This window comes from Tripterygium wilfordii, chromosome 13, assembly GCF_013401445.1.
Source record: "Tripterygium wilfordii isolate XIE 37 chromosome 13, ASM1340144v1, whole genome shotgun sequence".
NCBI classification, from domain to species: Eukaryota; Viridiplantae; Streptophyta; class Magnoliopsida; order Celastrales; family Celastraceae; genus Tripterygium; species Tripterygium wilfordii.
In genome coordinates, this window is record NC_052244.1 from 1945403 (window position 1) to 1965900 (window position 20498).

The following is a 20498-nucleotide window of genomic DNA, read 5'->3' on the forward strand; positions in this document are numbered from 1 at the left end:
CCTGGCCCATTAATTTGTAAAGAAATGGGCTAGTTAGGTCCAATGAATCGGACCCGCATTACTAGGGGTGTCCATCGGGCCGGGTTTCGGGTTATCGGACCGGGTTCGACCCGACCCGATGATTTTTGACAAATGTATGACCCGCCCGATAACCCTGTTAAGGAGTCACCGGGTTATCGGGTTCCGGGTCACAGGGTTACCGGTCCGGGTTCCGGGTTACCCGATAGCCCTAAACTTACATACTACAATCTATAATCAGACAGTATTCAATAACCTGTAAATCTGTATCCAGTTTATTCAACAAAAATTTTATATGCAATAGATCAACAAAAATTTCTATCTATACATGAAATACTACCGTTCCCTTTAATATAATAATTTTTTTTCATTAATAAACCTGCTCATTTCCGTACAACATTAAGTCATTAACCAGCTTGTTTGCAGCTGATTTTGGGAAAACAATATTGAAAACAAAACAACATTCAAATGACTGAATGAGACTAAAATATGCAGACTATCTCTTTAGAATGGTGTCACCCATTCATTGCCATCAAATGAACAATAGATTGTGATCAAATATATCCAAAACAAGTGAAGACTTGAAGACATGCATAAACAATAAAGATAGTGACATACAGACATAGTGTCATACACAATAAATTTACAATACTTTAAGATAGTCCAAAAACATAAGCCAATAATGATAAATGATTAAATGAGAACCACAAAGATAGTGCAAACTGCAAACAGAGAGCTTGAGAGCCACCAAGCCAGTTTCAAAACCAGTTTCAAAACCTGCAAGCAAACAGAGAGCCAAGACCCAAGAATGTGAATACAAGCTAGTTTCAAGACCTGCAAACAACACCATGCAATGGCATTAACTAACTACAAACATACCATGTCTTCGAGTTGTCAACCTTCCAACACATTACATACACTTGCACTTGAGGAGTCTATCATAGTCATGACACTAAGAGGTTCACATGGATAAGATCCACAGTCCAATTCTGAGAAAAATTTGTTCAGTTACTTCAGTATTCAAAACAACTTAATGAGACAAATAAGTAAATAACTCAAGTAAGTGCATATAAAATTTTTATAAGTTAACTAATTAGTAATTACCTTCTTGAGCAACCCTCTCCACTTCTTCAGCAGCATCATCATCAAGAATCATCTCATCAGTCTCAATTGAAATCACATTTTTCAACCAACTTTGTGTGCATAAGAGTGCTTCAACGGTTCTTGGCAGCAAGGAATTACGACGATCTGTTATCACACGACCACCGGTACTAAATGCAGATTCAGAAGCAACAGTCGAAGCGGGGATAGAAAATATATCCATAGCAATGGATGCAAGAATTGGAAATCTGCCCTCCATCACTTTCCAAAAGTTTAATAAATCAAACTCATCCGTTGGATTCTCACGATCATCTGCCAAATACTTATCTAACTCCGATCTGGATATAGAAGTGGCATATTCAGCTCGATCACATACTATATCCCACATATTGGTGACCTTAGGCTTAGAGGTTGATGATGATGAGGATGAATTTGTATCACTTTTCTGAGATGAATGTGCAACATGTGACTGTGATTGTGGAGTTTCTAAAGATGAACGGTATTGTTCATATAAGTCCTCCAACAACTTTTTTGTCCCCTCGAATATTTCGGAACTAGTTGTTCTATCAAAAGATAGCTCTAAGCCTCTTTTGAAAACATCCAACTTACTCCTTGGATCAAGAACTAGAGCAACATAAACTAGCATGTTGACCTTTGAAGTATTTCCAAAATATTGATCATATTTGTTCATCATATCAACTGTCACTTTAGAAACTACTTTGTAATTGCTCGTCCGAGCTTCTTTCAAATGATCTCGGATAGCTTGAAACCGAAAGAAGTAGTTATTGATTGTGACATAAGTACTACCAGATAATGCTATAGTGGCATCATAAAAAGGCTTCAAAAAAGGGATAAGCTTCCTAGCATTCTCCCAATCATTGAAACCAGGAGTACCAATAACATTTGTAGTGAGAACAGAGGCACGATAACCTAAATCTTCATGGTATAGGCGATCAAATACTAGTTCATACTCCACAGCAACTTCCAACATCAAATAAGTGGAGTTCCATCGTGTTGCGACATCAAGACACAAAGATTTAGTAATCACAACTCCAACTTGATTTGCATAATCCAAGAACTTGGATTGTCTCTTAGGAGACGATCTCACATACTTCACCGCATTTCTAATTTTTTCAATTGATTCAACACACTTTTGTAGGCCATGCTTCACAATCAGATTCAAGATATGAGCAAAGCACCTAACATGGAGATAATTGCCACCCAACACATGTTTAGACCCATATTTCTTCATCCAATCTACTGCACCATCATTTGCAGCAGCATTATCAACAGTGATGCACATAATTTTTTCTATCCCCCACTCTTTAGTAACCCTCTCTAATTGCTTACCAATGCCCTCACCTCTATGGTCCTCAACCATACTAAAACTGATAATCCTCTTGTGCAATATCCAACTTTTGTCAATAAAATGCGCCGTTATACACATATAGCTTGTATTGTTGGAAGAGGTCCACATATCAGTCGTGAGACTAACTCTGCCGATGGAACCACTTAAAGACTCTTTCAACTTCAGCTTCTGAGCATTGTACAATTTGAAAACATGTCTAGCAACTGTTTGTCTTGATGGTACATTGAATTGAGGCTCCATAGTCTTGCAAAATTGTTTGAATTTGGGGCTTTTAACAATGCTGAATGGGAGTTCATCACAAATTATCCACTCAATTAGACTGTCACGGATTGCACTAGCATCAAATTTGTGAAGCCTCATTTCATTGATTAGGCTTGTACCATCCTTATCCATATCCCCATCATAAGATATTGTGTAGTTGTCCATGGGACCTTTATTAGCCTGCAAAACTTTGCACCTTTTGATGTGGGCTTTCAGATTCTTCGTGCCATGTTTATTGCCATCAGCCATGTATTTAGCCCCACAATGATTGCATATAGCTTGTGTATCTTTCCCTTCTACTACCACTCTCTTGAAATGATCTCAAGCTTCTGATCTCTCTTTTCTTTTTTTAGGTTTATCAGATGAAGATGTGATAGTATCAGTCTGTGTTGAAGCCCTAATTTCCTTTTCAGTTTGAGTAGGTGTAGGAGCTGGAGGTGGACCAATAGGTACTGTTGGTGGTAGAGGAGGATTTCTCCTTTTAGTTTTTGCCATCTGCATTATTAACATTCATAGTAGGCATTAGACAGTAAACCAGTAATGCAGTATGCACAGTTTGCAATATAAGTTTATAAGACAAAATGTAAATCACATACTCACATTAGGCAATATAACAAAGAAATAAAGAATGAAGAATGATCCAAAATAGTGGTTGCAATGCGTGAAGCCCTAAACCAACCAAGACATGAAGATTGCATAACCAATTCAGACACTTAAGAAATTGGCATACAAAATACAATCGCATACACTAATACTGTGATACACTCAATTCAGACAAGAAAAGCACCTGGAGTTCTATTGACGTGATGCAATTTACATTAAAAACATAAACTTTGAAGACAAAAGACAAGAAAAACCATCATCTCTCTTTTTCCTTTTAATTAATAGAAAGAAAAAAAGTAAGAGTAGGAATTCTATTATCCCATTCGCAAGGATCTCATCTCATAATTATCCATGACTTGACTGTTTATGTCTCTAGCATGACCACTTGATGAAATGTGGAGAAAAGTGGGGTAAATGGCCGAGACTTAAAGACCTTTTTCCTCACTATCTCAATGACGACAGCACCAGGCAAACTTCCTCTTACAAAATGGTAGGACTTCAACTTGCTAATAAATGAGAAATCAGATATAAAATCTTATAGCATCGATTTGTTGTGCATGACTTCAAATAGAGATTAATGGTCTAATAGAGATTGAATACAAGTCTGCGGAGTACAGAGTACATAAATCCATGTAGAAGGAAGAAAATCAATTACCTGATCAGATTGCAAAGCTACAAGATCGGATCAAAAGCCATATTTTCAACCCTTCAACAGAACCCCAAATCAAATACCCACCAGAACAGAGTACTCCAGTCTCCACTCTATCCAGTAATCAAATAGAAGTGATGTTATCCCTCTCCGTCTCAAGCAAGGCGGCGACAACAAAGACGAATGGATTCAGGCGACGATAGCGGCGGACGAGTGAAAAGTTGAAGATCGAGGTATTTCGTCGATGTCGAATGTCGATTTACAGAGTTAGGTTTTTCTAAAATAACAAATAATACTTTTAAGTTTTAACATAAATACATAACCTATATTCTATAATATTAAAAAACTTATCGGGTTATCGGGTCACCCGATAACCCGAAAATCCTTAAAAAATGGACCCGAGACCCGGACCTGTTAAGGACAAACCGGCCCGGGTTTGACTCGGCCCGATAAGAATTTGTTTAAACCCGTCCAATAAGAGCCGGGTCGGACCGGGTCTCCGGGTGGTTTCGGGTTGCCCGCCCCGATGGACACCCCTACGCGTTACCATCAGCAGACTGCGTAGTGCGTACTTTATTTCAGATGCGAAACATTTGTGGGCTGCAGCTCAACTAGACATTCTCCATTTTTATTGAATCAACTTGGTTTGAATAAAATAACTATAGATAATGAAATAATCACGTATTTTGGAAAATTATATAATTAATCATCTGCTTTAGCATTTTCTAATTCATCAACATCATCCGAGCCTTTATCCCAAAAGTTTTGGGTCGGCTATACGAGTCTATGAAAACATATTTGGAAATCCATCATATATATTTGTTTTTTCTATTCATTTCTATCAGCATTTTCTAATTCATGTTACAAAAAATTAGTGGTTGAGTCATGAATCACTAATCAAACCTATATGAGATGGTTATTGTAGGTGTTTGAATCTACAATCAAAAAATATTCGAAAGGAACCACTGGCAATTTGTAAAATGAGTAAAAGTTGACAATCAAAACCCCTAGACACTGTTGGGGTACCGACCAAAGGGTCTCTAACGATCAAGTTAGTGATAACAAAAAGAATAATGTGTATCAAGTTTGTAAGTGTTCAGTGTCTAAAGGTCCATGACTATATTTGCCTATGAGCTTGTGAGATTCATTTGTTTAGAAGAAAAAAGAGTGGACAATAAGAAAATCCCTTTAACTATGAAGGACTTTGGCTTAAATAGTGTCCTTTAGGGAGACACATGTCTTTAAACTACATGAAGCTTTGATTCAGGTTACCCCTAGAGAGAGGATTCCAATCGTAGCAGGGGTATGTCAATATTAGGGCTGGTTGCTTGGTCTGATGAAAGGGATGGGATGAGAGCAGGTTTACTATGTCAGAAGTAAAGTATGACGCAATAGGTTTAGTGAAGAAATGTCCGAAGTAAAGGCTTTTGTTGTCATGAGCGAGACTTGGCTTGAGTATCGAGATTGCTTTCAAAGATGTACGAGGTAGCGTGAATATCAGATCAGTATGAAAATGTTGACAATATGACCTAGGGTCGAAGTGATGAGCGATCGATAGTTGAGGTCGGGGTTATGGTAATGTCGAGGTTATAGAGGTGTGTCAAAGTGAGTCAAGAGGTTGTAGTCGAGCAATATCATAAGGCTGTGGGTAGAGAAATCGTATATGTTAAATGATCATGGACCCCCACAAAAACAGGGCAGACGATTTATGACTACTACAATTATGACGTGAATATCGTTCACATGCAAATAAAGAAATTAATGTTAGCATTTGGTAAACCGTAAATACGAGGTTTTCTACTTTTCTTCTCAATTTTCATTTTAAAAAATACAAAATTAGAAATAATTACATTGTGCAATCCGGGCGGACCATCCGACCCGCGACCGACTCATCCGTATGTCGCATATATGTGTGTCCAATCAGTTCTCGCCTCATATCTTATCTCCTCCACCAGAGAAATTGCAGAAATCCGCAACCCTCACAACCAACAAACCATGTAGAGCAATGCAGGACACACTCCATTTCCTCTCCAACAGCAAATCACTTCAATCCTCTTTTCCCCGTCTCAGGCCCCTCTATCTTCACCATGATTTTCCCTCACTTTCTTGTTCGAGAAAATTCCACTTCTCTGCAGTCATCACCAAAACAACCGTCTCTCTCCCTCCAAAGCCCCCGAAAATCCCAGAAATTCCCTTCGTACCCACTCCCGCGCCCACTCCGGAGACCTCCGAATTTCAAGAGAAAATGTTTTACTTGGATTCAATTGGACTCGACATATTCTCGCTTATCAACCATCACCGTTCGATTGTCCTCTCCGCCTCTCTCGCCGACATCAAATCCACTGTCGATTTCATGACCTCCACGAACTTCACTGCGCAGGAGTTGCAACGAATCGTCTCCATGTGCCCCGAAATCATAAGCTCCCGTGCCTCCGATATCATCCCTGTCTTTACCTTCCTCTACAGAGAAGCTCGTGTCAACGGCTCGGATATCAAGAAGGTTATAAACCGACGGCCCAGATTGCTCGTCTGCAGTGTCAAGCACCGACTGAGACCGACCTTATATTTCCTGCAAAGCATTGGCATAGCAGAGGTAAACAAACACACTTATTTACTCTCATGTAGTGTTGAAGACAAGTTAATCCCCCGAATTGAACACTTGGAAAAAATCGGATTCTCCCGGAAAGATGCAATTTTAATGTTCAGGAGATTCCCACAGTTGTTCAACTACAGCGTGAAAGACAATTTGGAGCCTAAATTTAATTATTTTGTGGTTGAAATGGGGAGGGGTTTGAAGGAGCTGAAAGAGTTCCCACAATACTTCTCGTTTAGTTTAGAGAAGAGGATTAAGCCTAGGCACCAGTGCTGTGTAGAGAGAGGCCTGTGCTTTCCTCTACCGTCGTTGTTGAAGTACAGTGACGAGCAATTTAGGAGGAAATTGGAGGTTTGTTGTGATTCTTCTTTGCCTTTGAGAGCTTCTCCTTTGTGGTGTACAAATACTGATGTTAATTCCAATATAGAGCAAATTTGATTCATCTTTTATCTTCTTTGTCATATGTCAAGAATGCTTTCTCTCGATATGAAAACTGTCATGTGAAGTGTTGTTCCATGTGGTGGTTTATGGGGAGCTCATTATGGCTAGTGTGATCTGAATTTTCAATTAACATGACATCCAATGTAGACAAGCTTAAGGAACTGGGTCACATTGTTGATTAAAATCTCCTAAATTATTTACTTTTAGCGAAGATTAAGAGTTTCGATCATTTAATCGACTAAATTCTGCTAAGAGTATTTGAAAGTTTTGAGAGTTAAGGTACTTTTGCCGTCCTGTTTTGTCTAGATGATGCTTTATATATGTTGATCCTCTGAGGGTCATTTTGTTTTGTGAGAATTTTTGTTGAAGAACGTTGCTGGCACCCTATATAAGATTGCTGAGAAAGACTCTGGAAACTCACCCTCTATCTTCTTCTCTTCGAATCTTTTTTTTTTTCTGGGTACAGAAGAAATAATTTTAGAGAATCTTTTTTTTTTCTGGGTACAGAAGAAATAATTTTTGTTATCTCTGAATATGAATTGAGTGATATAGTTTGCAAATATACCTTCCTCATTATGGTTTTGTTTTGTTCTTACAAATGGTTGACATAGTCTATTAAGAAAATATGTATAGACATACAGTCTCCACAATCCTGTTTCTTCTGCAGCATACATATGGAATTCAAGAGGCAAGCTTTATATATTTGCCAATATTTATTAGCTATTATCCTGTGAATTGCTCAATTTGATCATTATATTGATGAAAAGATGACCCAAGATGTTGAACAGAGCATCTGTCGAATGTATGTAGTCCACTTAGTCCAGTCTCTGTGACATAGGCAAGTGAATGTTATGAATCTCAATCCGTCTCATATGGAAGGACCTGAAATCTTTGTTCATCACCAAGAAGAAAAAGGCCGGTTGCGCATTATTATCCAAGCAAATCTTGGGCCAATGAATATGTGCAAAAAATTGATGGTGGTGGTTTAGTTTAGTTTAGTTTAGTTAGAGCATCCACAATGGTGCTATATTTAACATTGTTAACAATACTTTTTGGATAAATATAGTGCTATACCATCACAATGGGTACAATAGTGTGTATTTCAAGTACTTGAAATATTACTTTTTTATAAATATAGCGCTACATGCACACAATGGGTGAAAAATGACACTTGAAAATTTAGTTGTGGAAAAAGGATACTTGAGAGTTGGAGTATATATATAGTTGATGAATAGTGAAGAGAGATGATGAAAATAAAGAGAGAAGTGATGAAAATGAAGAAAGAGAAGATTAAAAGAAAGAGAGAGGTGATGAAAAGGAAGAGAGATGATGAAAAGGAAGAGAGAGAAAATAGAGAAAATGAATATAGAGTGTTGGAATTTTTTAAGTGTTGATGAATAGTGTTTATTATGTGACCCACTCATCCAATTAAATTGTGCCACATAGGAGAGAGGAGAAGAGAGAGAATGATTTTGAAGTATTGTATTATATTAATACTACTGTGGATCAACAGAGGGAAACTCAGTCTGTCCAACTTAAATTTTGGGCTCAAGTGAAAGCGTGTTTAATATTTTGAAACTCATTTAAGCAATTTTGACTGTTAATATTGGAACACTATGAACACACACATTAAAACCAGCTCCAAAAGAAAAACATGCACATTGAAAGACAGTTGGCTGTCAAAATATAAATATTATTGTACAGTAATATTAATAACTAATAATACAATTATGAACGTATTTTCATTGAGAAAAAAGTTGTATAAAAACTAATATTAAATTTAAACCAAGTAATTTTACACAATCACAACGTTAAGACTTAAGTGCATTGACCCTTCTTTTTTTCCTTTTTTTTAATTTTGTATTATTAAGAATGTACATTGAACCTTGATAGAGAGAAAAAAAAATAAAAAAGAAATTAAATAGACAATAATGAGGTTTGGTCATTTAGGTAGGTGTGATCATAGAATAGAATTGGACAAGTACACAGGGGCCAATGAGGGTAAAAAAGAGAAAAATATGAATTTATTAAATTTTTTCTGTAATTACGCAAAATTGGTTCCCTCCACACTATCTGAAACAAAATTCCCTCCTTCCCTCGTTTTCTGCTCTAACCCCCCACCACTTTCCCTCAAACCCTCTTTCTCTCTCTCTAAACTCCACTTTTGCAGTCTTGCAGCTCTTCCGTTCTCTCTCTAAGCGCCAGATCCCACTCTGCGTTCCTCAACCCGCTCCGATACAAAGCGATTGATTCGCCGCCAATGTCGGGAGGAGCTCAAACGTCCTCTCGCTCGGCACCTCCGCCGCCTCAGTCAGGCCCGATCCTCCCGCCTATGAGGCGCCATCTGGCGTTCATGCCGATGAAGCCGCCTTTTGCCTCACCCGATGATTACCACCGTTTCTCCTCGGGGAGCGTCGCTCGCCGACTAGCCGATCAGGAACCTGAAGCCATTGTAGTAAGATCTCCGGTGAGTTTTATATTTCCTTTGTTGATTTTACTTAATCTTCGATTTTCTTTATTTTTTTTATTTGATTTGGATTTTTTTTTTCCTGTTTGGTGAATGGCTTGATTATTTGTTGCGTTTAGGAGAGTTGTTGGGGATTTAATGAAGGGATTCGATGACTGGATGGTTTTTTCTCCTCTACTTAGCTCGTCTGTTGGGTCCTTGTACTTTTTTATGACTGTTGTAAGAAATTTATTATGCTTTCAGTTATCTGCAATTAAATGTATCAGCGTTCAATAATTGTGTCCTTGAAATGTACTTATCACGTAGATATTTAAGATTAACTATAGATTGAATTCTGAGTTAGTAGTGCATTTATCTTGGTGTGGCATCTGTTTGGGGATTACTTGTTCACGTTAGCGTAAGTATTTTTTGATTTTACAGTTCAACTTTTCATGTATTCTTGTGCTCTTTATCATGAAATTGAGTGATGATTTTATGGTGGCTGAGGGTCATTGATCTTCTTCATGGTGCATAATTTGTTCTGAGTTCGAATAAATTTAGCTTTGCAGGTAGTGTTGCCTGGTTTGTTTGGGTTTCGTCGAATAGCACTCACTTTGAACTTTGAAGTGCTATTGTGCACATAAGCTTGCTAGCAATTCTAATATTTGAATTACTTGTTTTTCATATTTGCGAGTTTTCTACTTTAATTGCTAGATTCTTGATGTATAATTTCTATGGCATATAACCTCTATTGCAGTACTTGTATTTATTTTTCTCAAGTGCTATCCAGATTTACCTAGAACCATATCAAGTCTATCTGCTGATAATAGTTTAGTGATTGTAGAAACTGGCAGAACTTCTTTTATTTTTATTTTTATTAGTGAAATGTATGGTTCTTGCTTCTGGTAATTGTTTTTCTGCACTGCAAGATACTGCTTTGTAATACTGACCAAAGGGAGAAAGCATGTATGTTGATCAGTATGCTGCAATCTTTCCACTGCATTGTGGCCTGGAATGTAGCTACGAGAGGTGGTAGAGTTAATCTGCAAGAACCTCACTTATCTGTTACTTCATCTAATAACCAAACATTAACAATGTGGCCTGAAACTCCCTCGTACTACTGCATTATGAAGGATCCTAAATAAAAGTAAAAGAGTTAATCTCTAATACTACTGGTGTTTATCAGCAATTAAAGCGGAAGAGTGGAGCTGAAAACAATGAATTTGAGTCTATTGGGTGGGCTAGCAGTCCTGGTTACACTAGTCTATCTAATAGTCCATTCCAAACACCTGTTTCTGCTAAAGGTGGAAGGGCATATAATCGCTCAAAGGCTTCCAAGGGCAATAGATCTGGGCCCGAGACTCCAAATGCTGGTGAGGATTTTATATTTCATTATTTGTGCTGTGTATAATTTGCTAACTTGATCATATTGCCTTTCAGGAAGGTCATGCCCTAGTAGATAAACTGTGATGGAAAATATAGATTAAATATTTTAAGAACAACATAAATGGGTTTGCATGGTGTAGTATCTTTACTTTTACTTGAAAACACCCAATAATGACAATCCTTACAAAAATGCTCTTTCACTTGCAGGGTCACCTTCAACTCTTACTCCAGGTGGCAGCTGCCGCTATGACAGTTCCCTAGGTACTTATTTGAGAGTTTGACTATAGGAAAAATTTATAATTGATTTAGCTGCTTTCTAAGAATCTCTTGAAATTCGTCTACATATATTGAATATAATATGTCAGAAATTTTCAGGTCTGTTGACAAAAAGGTTCACTGATTTGATTAAACATGCTGAAGATGGTGTTCTTGACCTGAACAAAGCCGCAGAGACTTTAGAGGTGAAGCTATTTCTAATTAAAAGTATTGACTACCGAATCCTATATATGACATTGATTTCATATGATGATTAAAACAGGTCCAGAAGAGGCGCATATATGACATAACAAATGTCTTGGAAGGGATTGGTCTCATAGAAAAGAAGCTCAAGAATAGAATACGTTGGAAGTAATTTTCCATCATAAACCAAACTTTCAAAATTTGGAAATTTTCACTTCAATATTTATCATGTTTAGACGAAGTGTATGTGTGGACTTACGTGAGGATTGGTTGAATGATTGAACAGGGGAATTGATGCTTCAGGTCCTGGGGAGTTGGACGGTGATATCTCAATACTACAGGTTTGTAGTCATCAATTCTTTTTGCATCATGCTTTTGTACTATTACTTCTACAATGTTTTTGTGTTTCAATTTGTTATATTCACAGAATGCTAAATATTGCTCCATAACCCCTAGGCCCCTACCTCTGCTGTCCATAATCATCATTAAATGATGCAACGAAACAAAAAGTAATGGACCTTAAAGGAACTGGCACACTAATATAATATGGCTTTTATTGAGAAATGAGATTTATCTTGTGGTTGTTTCCTCTTCAGGCAGAAATTGAAAAACTTTCTGTGGAAGAGCACAGATTCGATGATCAAATAAGGTTAAATAGTTTATTCTCTTAGTAGAGCTGTTGCTGTTGGCTTCTTTAATCTATTACATGTTGCTGATATTTCCCAAAATTTTACAGAGATATGCATGAAAGATTGAGAGATTTGAGTAAAAATGATGACAAGCAAAAGTAAATATTCTCTCTATATCTAGTTCCTTTTATTTACCCATGTTGTATATGCAAATAGAGTGCATTGATTCATCTTTAAATAATTTCAGGTGGCTTTTTGTGACTGAAGAGGACATCAAGAATATACCCTGCTTTCAGGTCAGTGTATTTGTTGTCTTGCAACAAATCCCAAGTTTTCATGCCATTATATTCTGTGTTCCAACTTGCAACTTGTTTAGTTCTGTTGGCTTGGATAGCCTTTACCCTCTTCTGAAACTGATCTCAATGATGTTTTTGCTGTATTTGATAAAAAACTTACTTAGCATTATATGTGGCAGAATGAAACCCTCGTAGCAATTAAAGCTCCTCATGGTACCACTCTGGAAGTCCCTGATCCTGATGAAGTAAGTTTTAGCATAACATTACTAGAATAAATTTCATTTGTGCTAGACACTTTAGTTTTTAATGTTTGAGTGGAATCATTCCTCTATGTGCCAGGACGTTGACTATCCACAGAGGAGGTACAGGATAGTCCTGAGAAGTACAATGGGTCCCATTGATGTCTACCTTGTCAGGTATATCTGCCTGTCATACGGAACTAATTTCACAATCATGACTCATCCTAAATAATATTTTACTCACTCTCTTGTTAGTTGTTTAGTTGGATGGTAAGAAATTTGAGACCTTTGATTGTTTTGATATTCTTGTCTTGTTTTTGTTTCTTCAACTTTTCACCTAATCTTTGCAGTCAATTTGAGGAGAAGTTTGAGGATATGAATGGTGTAGAGCCTCCCATGAGCCTCCCCCTTGCTTCCAGTTCAGGGTCTAATGAAAACCAAGCAACAGAGATGGTCACGGTTGATAACATCCAGCAGGAGCTTGAACCCCATGTGCAAGAAACTCAAACCACAGGCTGTGGTGATCTTAATGCTTCTGAGGACTTTGTTGGAAGAATGATGAAGATTGTTCCTTCTGATGTTGATGTAAGTGTGGCTATCTTCAGTTCTTCTTATGGCTAAAGTCTTATGAAGTATTGTTTTAGAACTGGATAAAAAGTTGCCCATGTGAACAATTTTGGCCCAATAATTTTACTAATACTGCTATGATGAATATGTGAAATACCTTACATGGCTTGAAACATTGGTTCCAAGCCTAGATGTACACCAATTACTATGCTAGTTTAGAAGCCGAGAAGAAGGATAGGTGACATAATCTGGACTTTTCTATTTGTCGCTGCAGAAGATTCCTTTGCACTAAGTCATTGCGAGTCTAAACCAATCAAAATGCTGCGTTCATCTGTTCACATCTATTATTTGCATGTACTTAGGCATAGTTTATTTGAATCCTAGTAGTTATATTCATGGTGAGCAAGTATAATAAAGGAGCTTGCTTTGTTCTTAACCTGTATTCAACATAACTTCAACTGTTATGCATTCAAGAATTAGGAATCCGTGTTTGATTGATATTTTTCTGGTCACATGGGTTTATTTGTCTGAATGTCACGTTTCTTTTTACTGTTGCAGACCGATGCAGACTACTGGCTTCTTTCAGATGCAGGAGTTAGCATGACAGATATCTGGAGGACAGATTGTATCCTTACTTCAAATTGCTGTCCTTTTATAATGTCCTTTTTTCTAATAAGTTCCGAGAATGTTGTCCTTAACATGTGCCATAGCTAACGTTGAATGGGATGGGGTAAATATGCTACCTTCTGAGTTTGAAATTCCTGATATCAGTGCCTCAAGGCCACAAAATGCGCCTTCTGGGATTCACGGCGTGCCATCTACTGCTGTTAACCCCAATTAGAGGTGAAGGCTGATTAGTTAGCCTAATGAGCTAGCTCAAAATAATGGTTTCTATTTCCCATCAACAACCTTCGATGCCCATATCCTTCGAGGCTTAAACATGCAAATCGGGTTGCTGAATGCAGACTGCTGAGACACTTGGGAGGAAGTCAATAGATGGTAAGCTGGAGCGTCATTTCTATTAGTAAAAAAGGTAAACATTTTTTTGGCCGCCAGAGTTTACTTTACGAGAATGATGGATGTTTGGAAGACAAGCATTGCCATTGATGCTTGGTTTAGGGGACACAGAAACACACAAATTTAGCTTTATATGCATTATTGTCACATGCATATCTGCATAGCAGAAGAGTTTTCATTTAAACCTTACCGGCAATGATCTTTGTAGAGGCGAGTATCAATTTATGACCATGGAATGACAATAGTTAAAGCCATTACCTCTAAAACCGTTCCTCACTCGGTAAAAGGTAAAAGGCAAAAGGAACGAGAGCAGAGAATGCACAAAACAAGTGGGAAAAAAACAAAATGTGTATGATTAGCCACTCAAATAGACCAAAGAATGGAACGTCTCCCAACTTCAAAGAAATGAGTATGTTTGAAAATAATTAACTTCAAAGAAAAGGAGATGTTTGAAACAAAATTGACGTTTTCTGTTGGCAATTAATTAATTAAAAGGGTGATGACGGGTCTGTTTTTGCCATTTCCACAAGGAGCGGTGTGGCCGTGTGGGCAGCCCTTTTATCCTCATGTGGCTCCAGTTTATTTGTCTTTTGCAGACTGAAATATGACAGTTCCAACTTACAACAATACATGAATTTACAATAATTTACCAAATAAGAACCATATACGTATAATTTAGTTTTTTTGTTGCTAGATTCCATCTCAAACTAGTTTAAGAATTGAATTTTGTTACAATACAATCAAATCCAACATATATATTTTCCTAATTTACCATCCTAAACTTAAAGTGTGTGATCAAAATATATTTTCGGAGGTTCTCTTAGAAGACGCGTAAAATTTGGCCCCTGATTAAGACAGTGTGTAATATAAAAAAGAAACAAAAAATAAGCAAACGGTAACGAACTCGAGACCAGAACCAGAGCGAGATACGGACAATATACACGCCAATAATTACATTCATTCACAGACAAATCACAGAAAACACGCAAGTCACTATGGACGAACTAGAGCCGCCAACGCCGTCAAATCTCCGCCGCCGGAGCTTAAGCGTGACTTCCGGGGTGATCCCAAACACGCTCACCCTCCACACCACCAGTCTCCCCAACGGCACAAGCACAGCTGCACCCCTCGACTACGAGCTCGTCTCTCTCAACTCCTCCTCCTCCTACACCTCCCTTAAGGACCTCCTTCCCTCCAACTCCGCCGCAATCAACTCCCCCAACGCCACCGCCGCGGCCTCCTCCCTCTACGAGATCTCCATCCGCAACCGCCTCGTCAAGCATGCAGCCTGGGCATATCTCCAGCCCATGTCCTCTTCCCCGGATGCCTCTGCCCCTCATTTCCTCCGCCGCCTCTGGCTCCGGTTCTCCTCGCCTCGGAACCTCGTCTCCGACTTCTTCAATTTCATCAATTGCCAAGTCATTCCGGGCATCGCCCGCGCTTTCGATTGCATCTTCCGGCTAATCAACAGATAACAGTTTATAGTGATCTAATCATGTTTCAATTTGGTTTCTTTTCTTTTCTTTTCTTCCTTGGTTTCTATACACACCAATAAGGGATGAACATAGATTCATTACATTACAAGGAGAATTAAGCAATTAAATGAACGTAATTTTTGTTTCCCTTTGTTGGGTTGGTCTGGTGGTTTTTGTACAATTTGTTAATTCCACTGAAATGGTCTGAAGCGCCATAGCCGGTGCTTGAGATTGTCATTGGCATAGGTTTCGCTCCCGCTTGAATTGAGTCCGGTAGGCGATTCCGGGATGGATGGATTCACTTCTTGTAGATACTCTGTTTGGTTGTGAAGCTTAACTTGCACAAGATTGGATTTTGGTGATTCTGATATGGCACGGTAGTTAGTGCTACCTGAAGACTTCTTCTTCTTGCTTGATTGCTTGCTTGATGCGTCTGGAGGCAGTGGCGGCGCACTTGGAAAGTACTGGTCAGCATTCTGCAATGTCAGTTATGTTTGAGAAAATGAACTTGACATAAGAATTTATGTGAAATTTGGATATGTTTATGATTGAGATGAAAGTATTGATCATGTTCTGGCATCATCCTATTTTTCCAGTTAAAATAATCGAAAGTCTTGTTGGGTGAATTAGAGGCTTGTTTGATTCAAGTTTTGTTCTTTTCCTCCTATTGCAAGTGTTTTGGTGTTGATGCCCAAGAGTGTGAACGAGTATTGCAATCAGAAGAAATGACGGGATATAAAGAAGACAAGACAAAAGGCAAAATTGTGTGGGTGTGCCTTATGGGACTTTAAAGAGTGCTGCGGAACAGAGGATTTAGTAAGTCATGTAGTACAAGGGAAAGTCATATAGAGATAAAGCGATGATGATGAGACGGAGGTGAAAGCTACAACTCAGATGGTGTGCTCGAATACTCTTAAGGATCATTTTTGTTTTTAACCGAGAATAGGGCTGAAGCCGAGCGAGTGAAAATGGAACTCCTAATCTCTCCGATAGTGGACCAAAAGCCTACGAGATCAGGCAAAACCCCAGCAAAATACTCTCTGTTCATTTAAATTTCCAACCTTAGTGGCATACATTTGACCTAAGGCCAAATATATAATCAATTATACTATTGCTCTGTGGATTTATTTCAAGATAAGTTGTTGCTTGTTTGGTTTGGGTTTGTGTTGATCAATTGTGAAATAAAATTCATGTGCTCTATTAATGAGATAAGAAACAAGAGAATGGAAAGCTCACCTCAATGCCAGTAATGCTGGAATTCCCTGATTGATTTGCCAGAAACTGAAGCATTTCGAAGAATTTCGTCTGACCCAAATCCGTGCAGTTATTCCAGTAATAGATAGCAAAGTCCCATGCTCTTGCCCTCAAGTTCTGCAACTTCCTTTCCAGGTCTGATTCATTATTTGTTATGTAAGGCCGCAACAACTTATCGTAGACATAGCCAGTCCCCTGAGTTACCCAGAGTGAGTAATATTATTAATATCGCATCATCACAATAAGAGAGACAATGTGACACACAAATGGTGCTTTGACTACTTTCTTACTGTATTCTGTTTTACCTTGAATTGTGGATACCATAAGTATATGAAGAATGCCAGTTTTATCTCCCCATACATGGGCATCCTGAAAAGTGAGCCAAGTATGTATCAGCAACACATTCTTTTCTTTTCTTTTTCTATAACCGATAACGACAACATAAAAGTTTGCTTTTTGGACATCCAATATGAGCATAAACTCATGCCACTCATAGAAAGCAACACATTTTATGTTAATCAGATATATGAAATTCATTGAATGTGATGTATTTGAGGAGTCTGCATACCATGAGATAAATGTATCCCCTATCCTCTCGCAAATTGTAAGAACTGCTACAATGGTCCTGCAATATTCAGAGGAATGGGCACAATGTGAATCAATCAAACACATGTTGGATAAAATTTCAATGATAAAATGAGTCTTTTAAATGGCGAAAACTCTTTGTATCCCTAACAATTTCTTCCATAACCGGTCATAACAACATTACATTATCTAATGACATTAAATTGCGTTATTACGTTGTCTAATTACATGTTATGGTGGATCATGGTTGAATTTGTTAGGGATACTTAGCACTACCGTTTAAATGGTTGTCCCTCTACCATCAAATTATATTATGTTGAAAATCCAAGTCGGGTATGCACAAATTTGTTATTCGTGGTCCGTCATCTTTGGTTTTTAAGTCCAAATGAGAGGTACAAGGACCGCTCGATTGGGTTAGTATTGACATTACACAAACTTTTTGATCTAAACTAAAATTGATGAAGAGGCACCAAAATTTTCTAATTATCAATAAATTACTCTGAATTTCCAAAGAAACAGAAAGGAATCCATAATCAATTGAATTGAAGAGAACGATATTGGGCTCCTACCAGTATTGACACCAGAACCTGAGCTCTTCAATCTGTACCCTGTTGACCTCCATCGCCTTGAAGCACTCAAATGCCGGATATCCATATCCAAGAAGCAATCTGTCATTCAAAAAAGCGCCAAAAGAAGGAGAAGATGCCGTCAATGACAAGAAAACTATAGGACCTGCCGATCCTAAACAAAGAAAAAGGAAAAAGGAACAAAAGGAAAAGATGATTAATAAGCATTTAGAACATAATAAAAGCATAAATGATTACATGAGAGTTCTGGTGATAAAATCTCCCAACATCTTCAATCCCTATTTATCAACACCAGTCGAAAAATTCTGCAATAAACTCAAGATTCAATTCATTCAATCACTTCAATTCATTGTCCGCCACAATCATTCTTTCTCAACTATAATTGAAAAAAAAACCTACAAAATCAATAGTCAATAGATGAAAAGAAGCAAGAAAGCATTCTGTCGAACCTGTTTGTCGAGCAAAGATAGAATTCAGGGACTCGAAGAAACTTGCTTTTGATGAATTCAAAAATTGAACTCGAATAAGAAATCAATCAATCGCAGGAAGTAAAATTCAGAAGATCAAAAGATGCGAGAGTTCCAGAAATGCGGTTTACAGCTTTGCCAAGGGAAGGATCTGTGAGAGAGTTCGAGGGAATGAACAGTTGCGCAGAAAAACTTGAGATCAGGGGACAACAGAAAACAAAGTCAAATTGCAGTTTTAACAACGCGAGTAGTTAATCTTCGTCTCTCTCTATACATATATATAGATATATAATGAGTGTATCTTAACAGGGAAGAGAAAAAAGAAAATCAAAGGAAAATGAAGGGGGATTTCTTGCCATGAACGCTTCTCTCAATATTTTATACGCAACCGCGCGGAGGGAACGGATTTCTTGTGGTACTTCCAAGATCGAACCGATTCAACGTTCTAGACCTGAGTAGTCAAGTTCAGTTTAGGGCATTTTTGTCATTTTGCATATTTTCAAAAAGAGGAATCAGTTTCTGTCTTGCCACTTTTTTTTTTTAATTAAAGATAATAGATTAAAACAAAGTTTAACAAAAATTATAGTTAAATTGAAATTAAAACACTCGTTTATATGAAAATTTGAATTTCATGACACCAAAAATCATCCTCCGATGATATGTTGACACGGGACACCACATGGTCGAGGAGACAAGCCGATGTCATGTGCTGATTGCCGAGCAAAGCTTCCATGGTAGCAGCACCTCGAAAATCTCAGGTGATCAACACTAAGGGGAATCGAAAGCCTTGAATGAGACCGACTCCAATTAGGAAATGAATCATGATGGGATTCACCCTCTCCTTTTAATCCGCCTAAGAATCAAATAAGGAATAGATCTACCTCTACTAAAATTGTAACTCTCAAACTCATGTAAAAATGGACCTCGAATGTCAATTAAACGATCTTTATTTGAAATGGTCGAATGTCAGGTAAACGACAACACTTCCTGATGCTAGTCATACCACATGATATGTCACTAAGACCGAGCCAATTTTGAAGGTTATCACAATTGTTTTTACTTCCCATTTTTCTTTGCATAAAATTCATGACATGCACACCAAAGTATGACATGCATACATCCTTCTATTGATTGTCATTCTTCGAAGGCAAGGCAAAGAAAACCTAACTTTGGACTTTTTTTTTAGTGGAACCCATCATTATTCGAGGCTTCTAAATTCTAGATGTTCTATTAAAGTATTTTCTTAGGTGGGGTCCTTGAAATTTTCAAAGGGATTGAAGGGCAGAACCGACAATTAGGATTTCGTTGACTCATATTGTCCCGGCCAAACCTAATAACAGAAGAGTTTGATCATCATTTTTATGGCTTGATGCATGGCTTGTCTCATTGGAGAGCATTAGTTGGCCAAGGTTGAGCTAACCTAACAACTCTTATATATATATATTTTTGTGTATTATCATTTTTTTATTATTTTTCGTATGGCTTGTGCTGTTCGACGTAATGACACACAACTTTATGTCTTATATAAAGAAAAAAGGAATCAATAATACTATTATTTATCATTGTTATCCAGTCTTTATTCCAAAAATTTACTCATATGATCACACATCCAACGAAATTTTTATATTCCTACTTCGTGTAATTTTAAATAATATTATCGTTACTTAATCACAAAAAGCCAACTTCTCATAAGTAAAATAATTAGTTGGTTCAACTAGTTAAGTTGGGCAACACGTGCATTAATTGCTGTTAGTTGGGTTTTGTTGAACTGATCCATTGAAATTAATTAATTAATTAAGAATCTGCGATGATTTTAAAAATGCAGCCGCCTAGCTGGATACAATGAGAATGGGCTCGCAATTATTCTGACATTGTAATTGGCCCAAATACGTGAAGCCCATTAGTTTTCCAATGGGCTTAGATCAGTAAGTATAAATGTATAATTGCGAGCCCATTCTCATTAATCCGCCTCGTTAGGTTAATTTGACATAAGAGACGAGACACAAAACACAAGCTCCCTTTCATCCATACCATATTACCATGAGGGATAATCTCT

The 20498-nt window shown here is 37.7% G+C and overlaps 4 protein-coding genes across 5 annotated transcripts; 3 read left to right on the forward strand and 1 right to left on the reverse strand.

The window, feature by feature from the left end:
* Positions 1-5883: 5883 nt before the first annotated feature.
* LOC120012268 (transcription termination factor MTEF1, chloroplastic) lies at positions 5884-7043 on the forward strand. Its single transcript, XM_038863607.1, has one exon. The coding sequence runs from the start codon at positions 5899-5901 to the stop codon at positions 7030-7032; it is 1134 nt and encodes a 377-aa protein (XP_038719535.1). The 5' UTR covers positions 5884-5898; the 3' UTR covers positions 7033-7043.
* Positions 7044-9085: 2042 nt separating this feature from the next.
* On the forward strand, positions 9086-14268 carry LOC120012989 (transcription factor E2FA). Its single transcript, XM_038864579.1, has 14 exons — positions 9086-9502; positions 10668-10854; positions 11075-11128; positions 11243-11328; positions 11406-11494; positions 11613-11667; positions 11923-11975; positions 12063-12113; positions 12203-12251; positions 12431-12496; positions 12591-12667; positions 12841-13075; positions 13616-13682; positions 13768-14268. Exons 1-14 carry the CDS (start codon positions 9296-9298, stop codon positions 13896-13898), a joined length of 1407 nt encoding a protein of 468 aa, XP_038720507.1. The 5' UTR covers positions 9086-9295; the 3' UTR covers positions 13899-14268.
* Positions 14269-15001: 733 nt separating this feature from the next.
* LOC120012990 (putative HVA22-like protein g) lies at positions 15002-18846 on the reverse strand. Of its 2 annotated transcripts, none has more exons than XM_038864581.1 (7): positions 18425-18846; positions 18213-18280; positions 17958-18056; positions 17372-17428; positions 17109-17172; positions 16786-16998; positions 15002-16013 (listed from the first exon to the last, which is right to left on the reverse strand). In XM_038864581.1, the coding sequence occupies exons 2-7, from the start codon at positions 18242-18244 to the stop codon at positions 15735-15737; spliced, it is 744 nt and encodes a 247-aa protein (XP_038720509.1). In that variant the 5' UTR covers positions 18245-18280; positions 18425-18846; the 3' UTR covers positions 15002-15734. The 2 variants fall into 2 exon arrangements, with proteins under 2 accessions (XP_038720509.1, XP_038720508.1); XM_038864580.1 differs by having other exon boundaries at positions 15002-16025; positions 18425-18844.
* On the forward strand, positions 15038-15697 carry LOC120012991. The gene has a single exon (XM_038864582.1). The coding sequence runs from the start codon at positions 15070-15072 to the stop codon at positions 15547-15549; it is 480 nt and encodes a 159-aa protein (XP_038720510.1). The 5' UTR covers positions 15038-15069; the 3' UTR covers positions 15550-15697.
* Positions 18847-20498: the final 1652 nt, after the last annotated feature.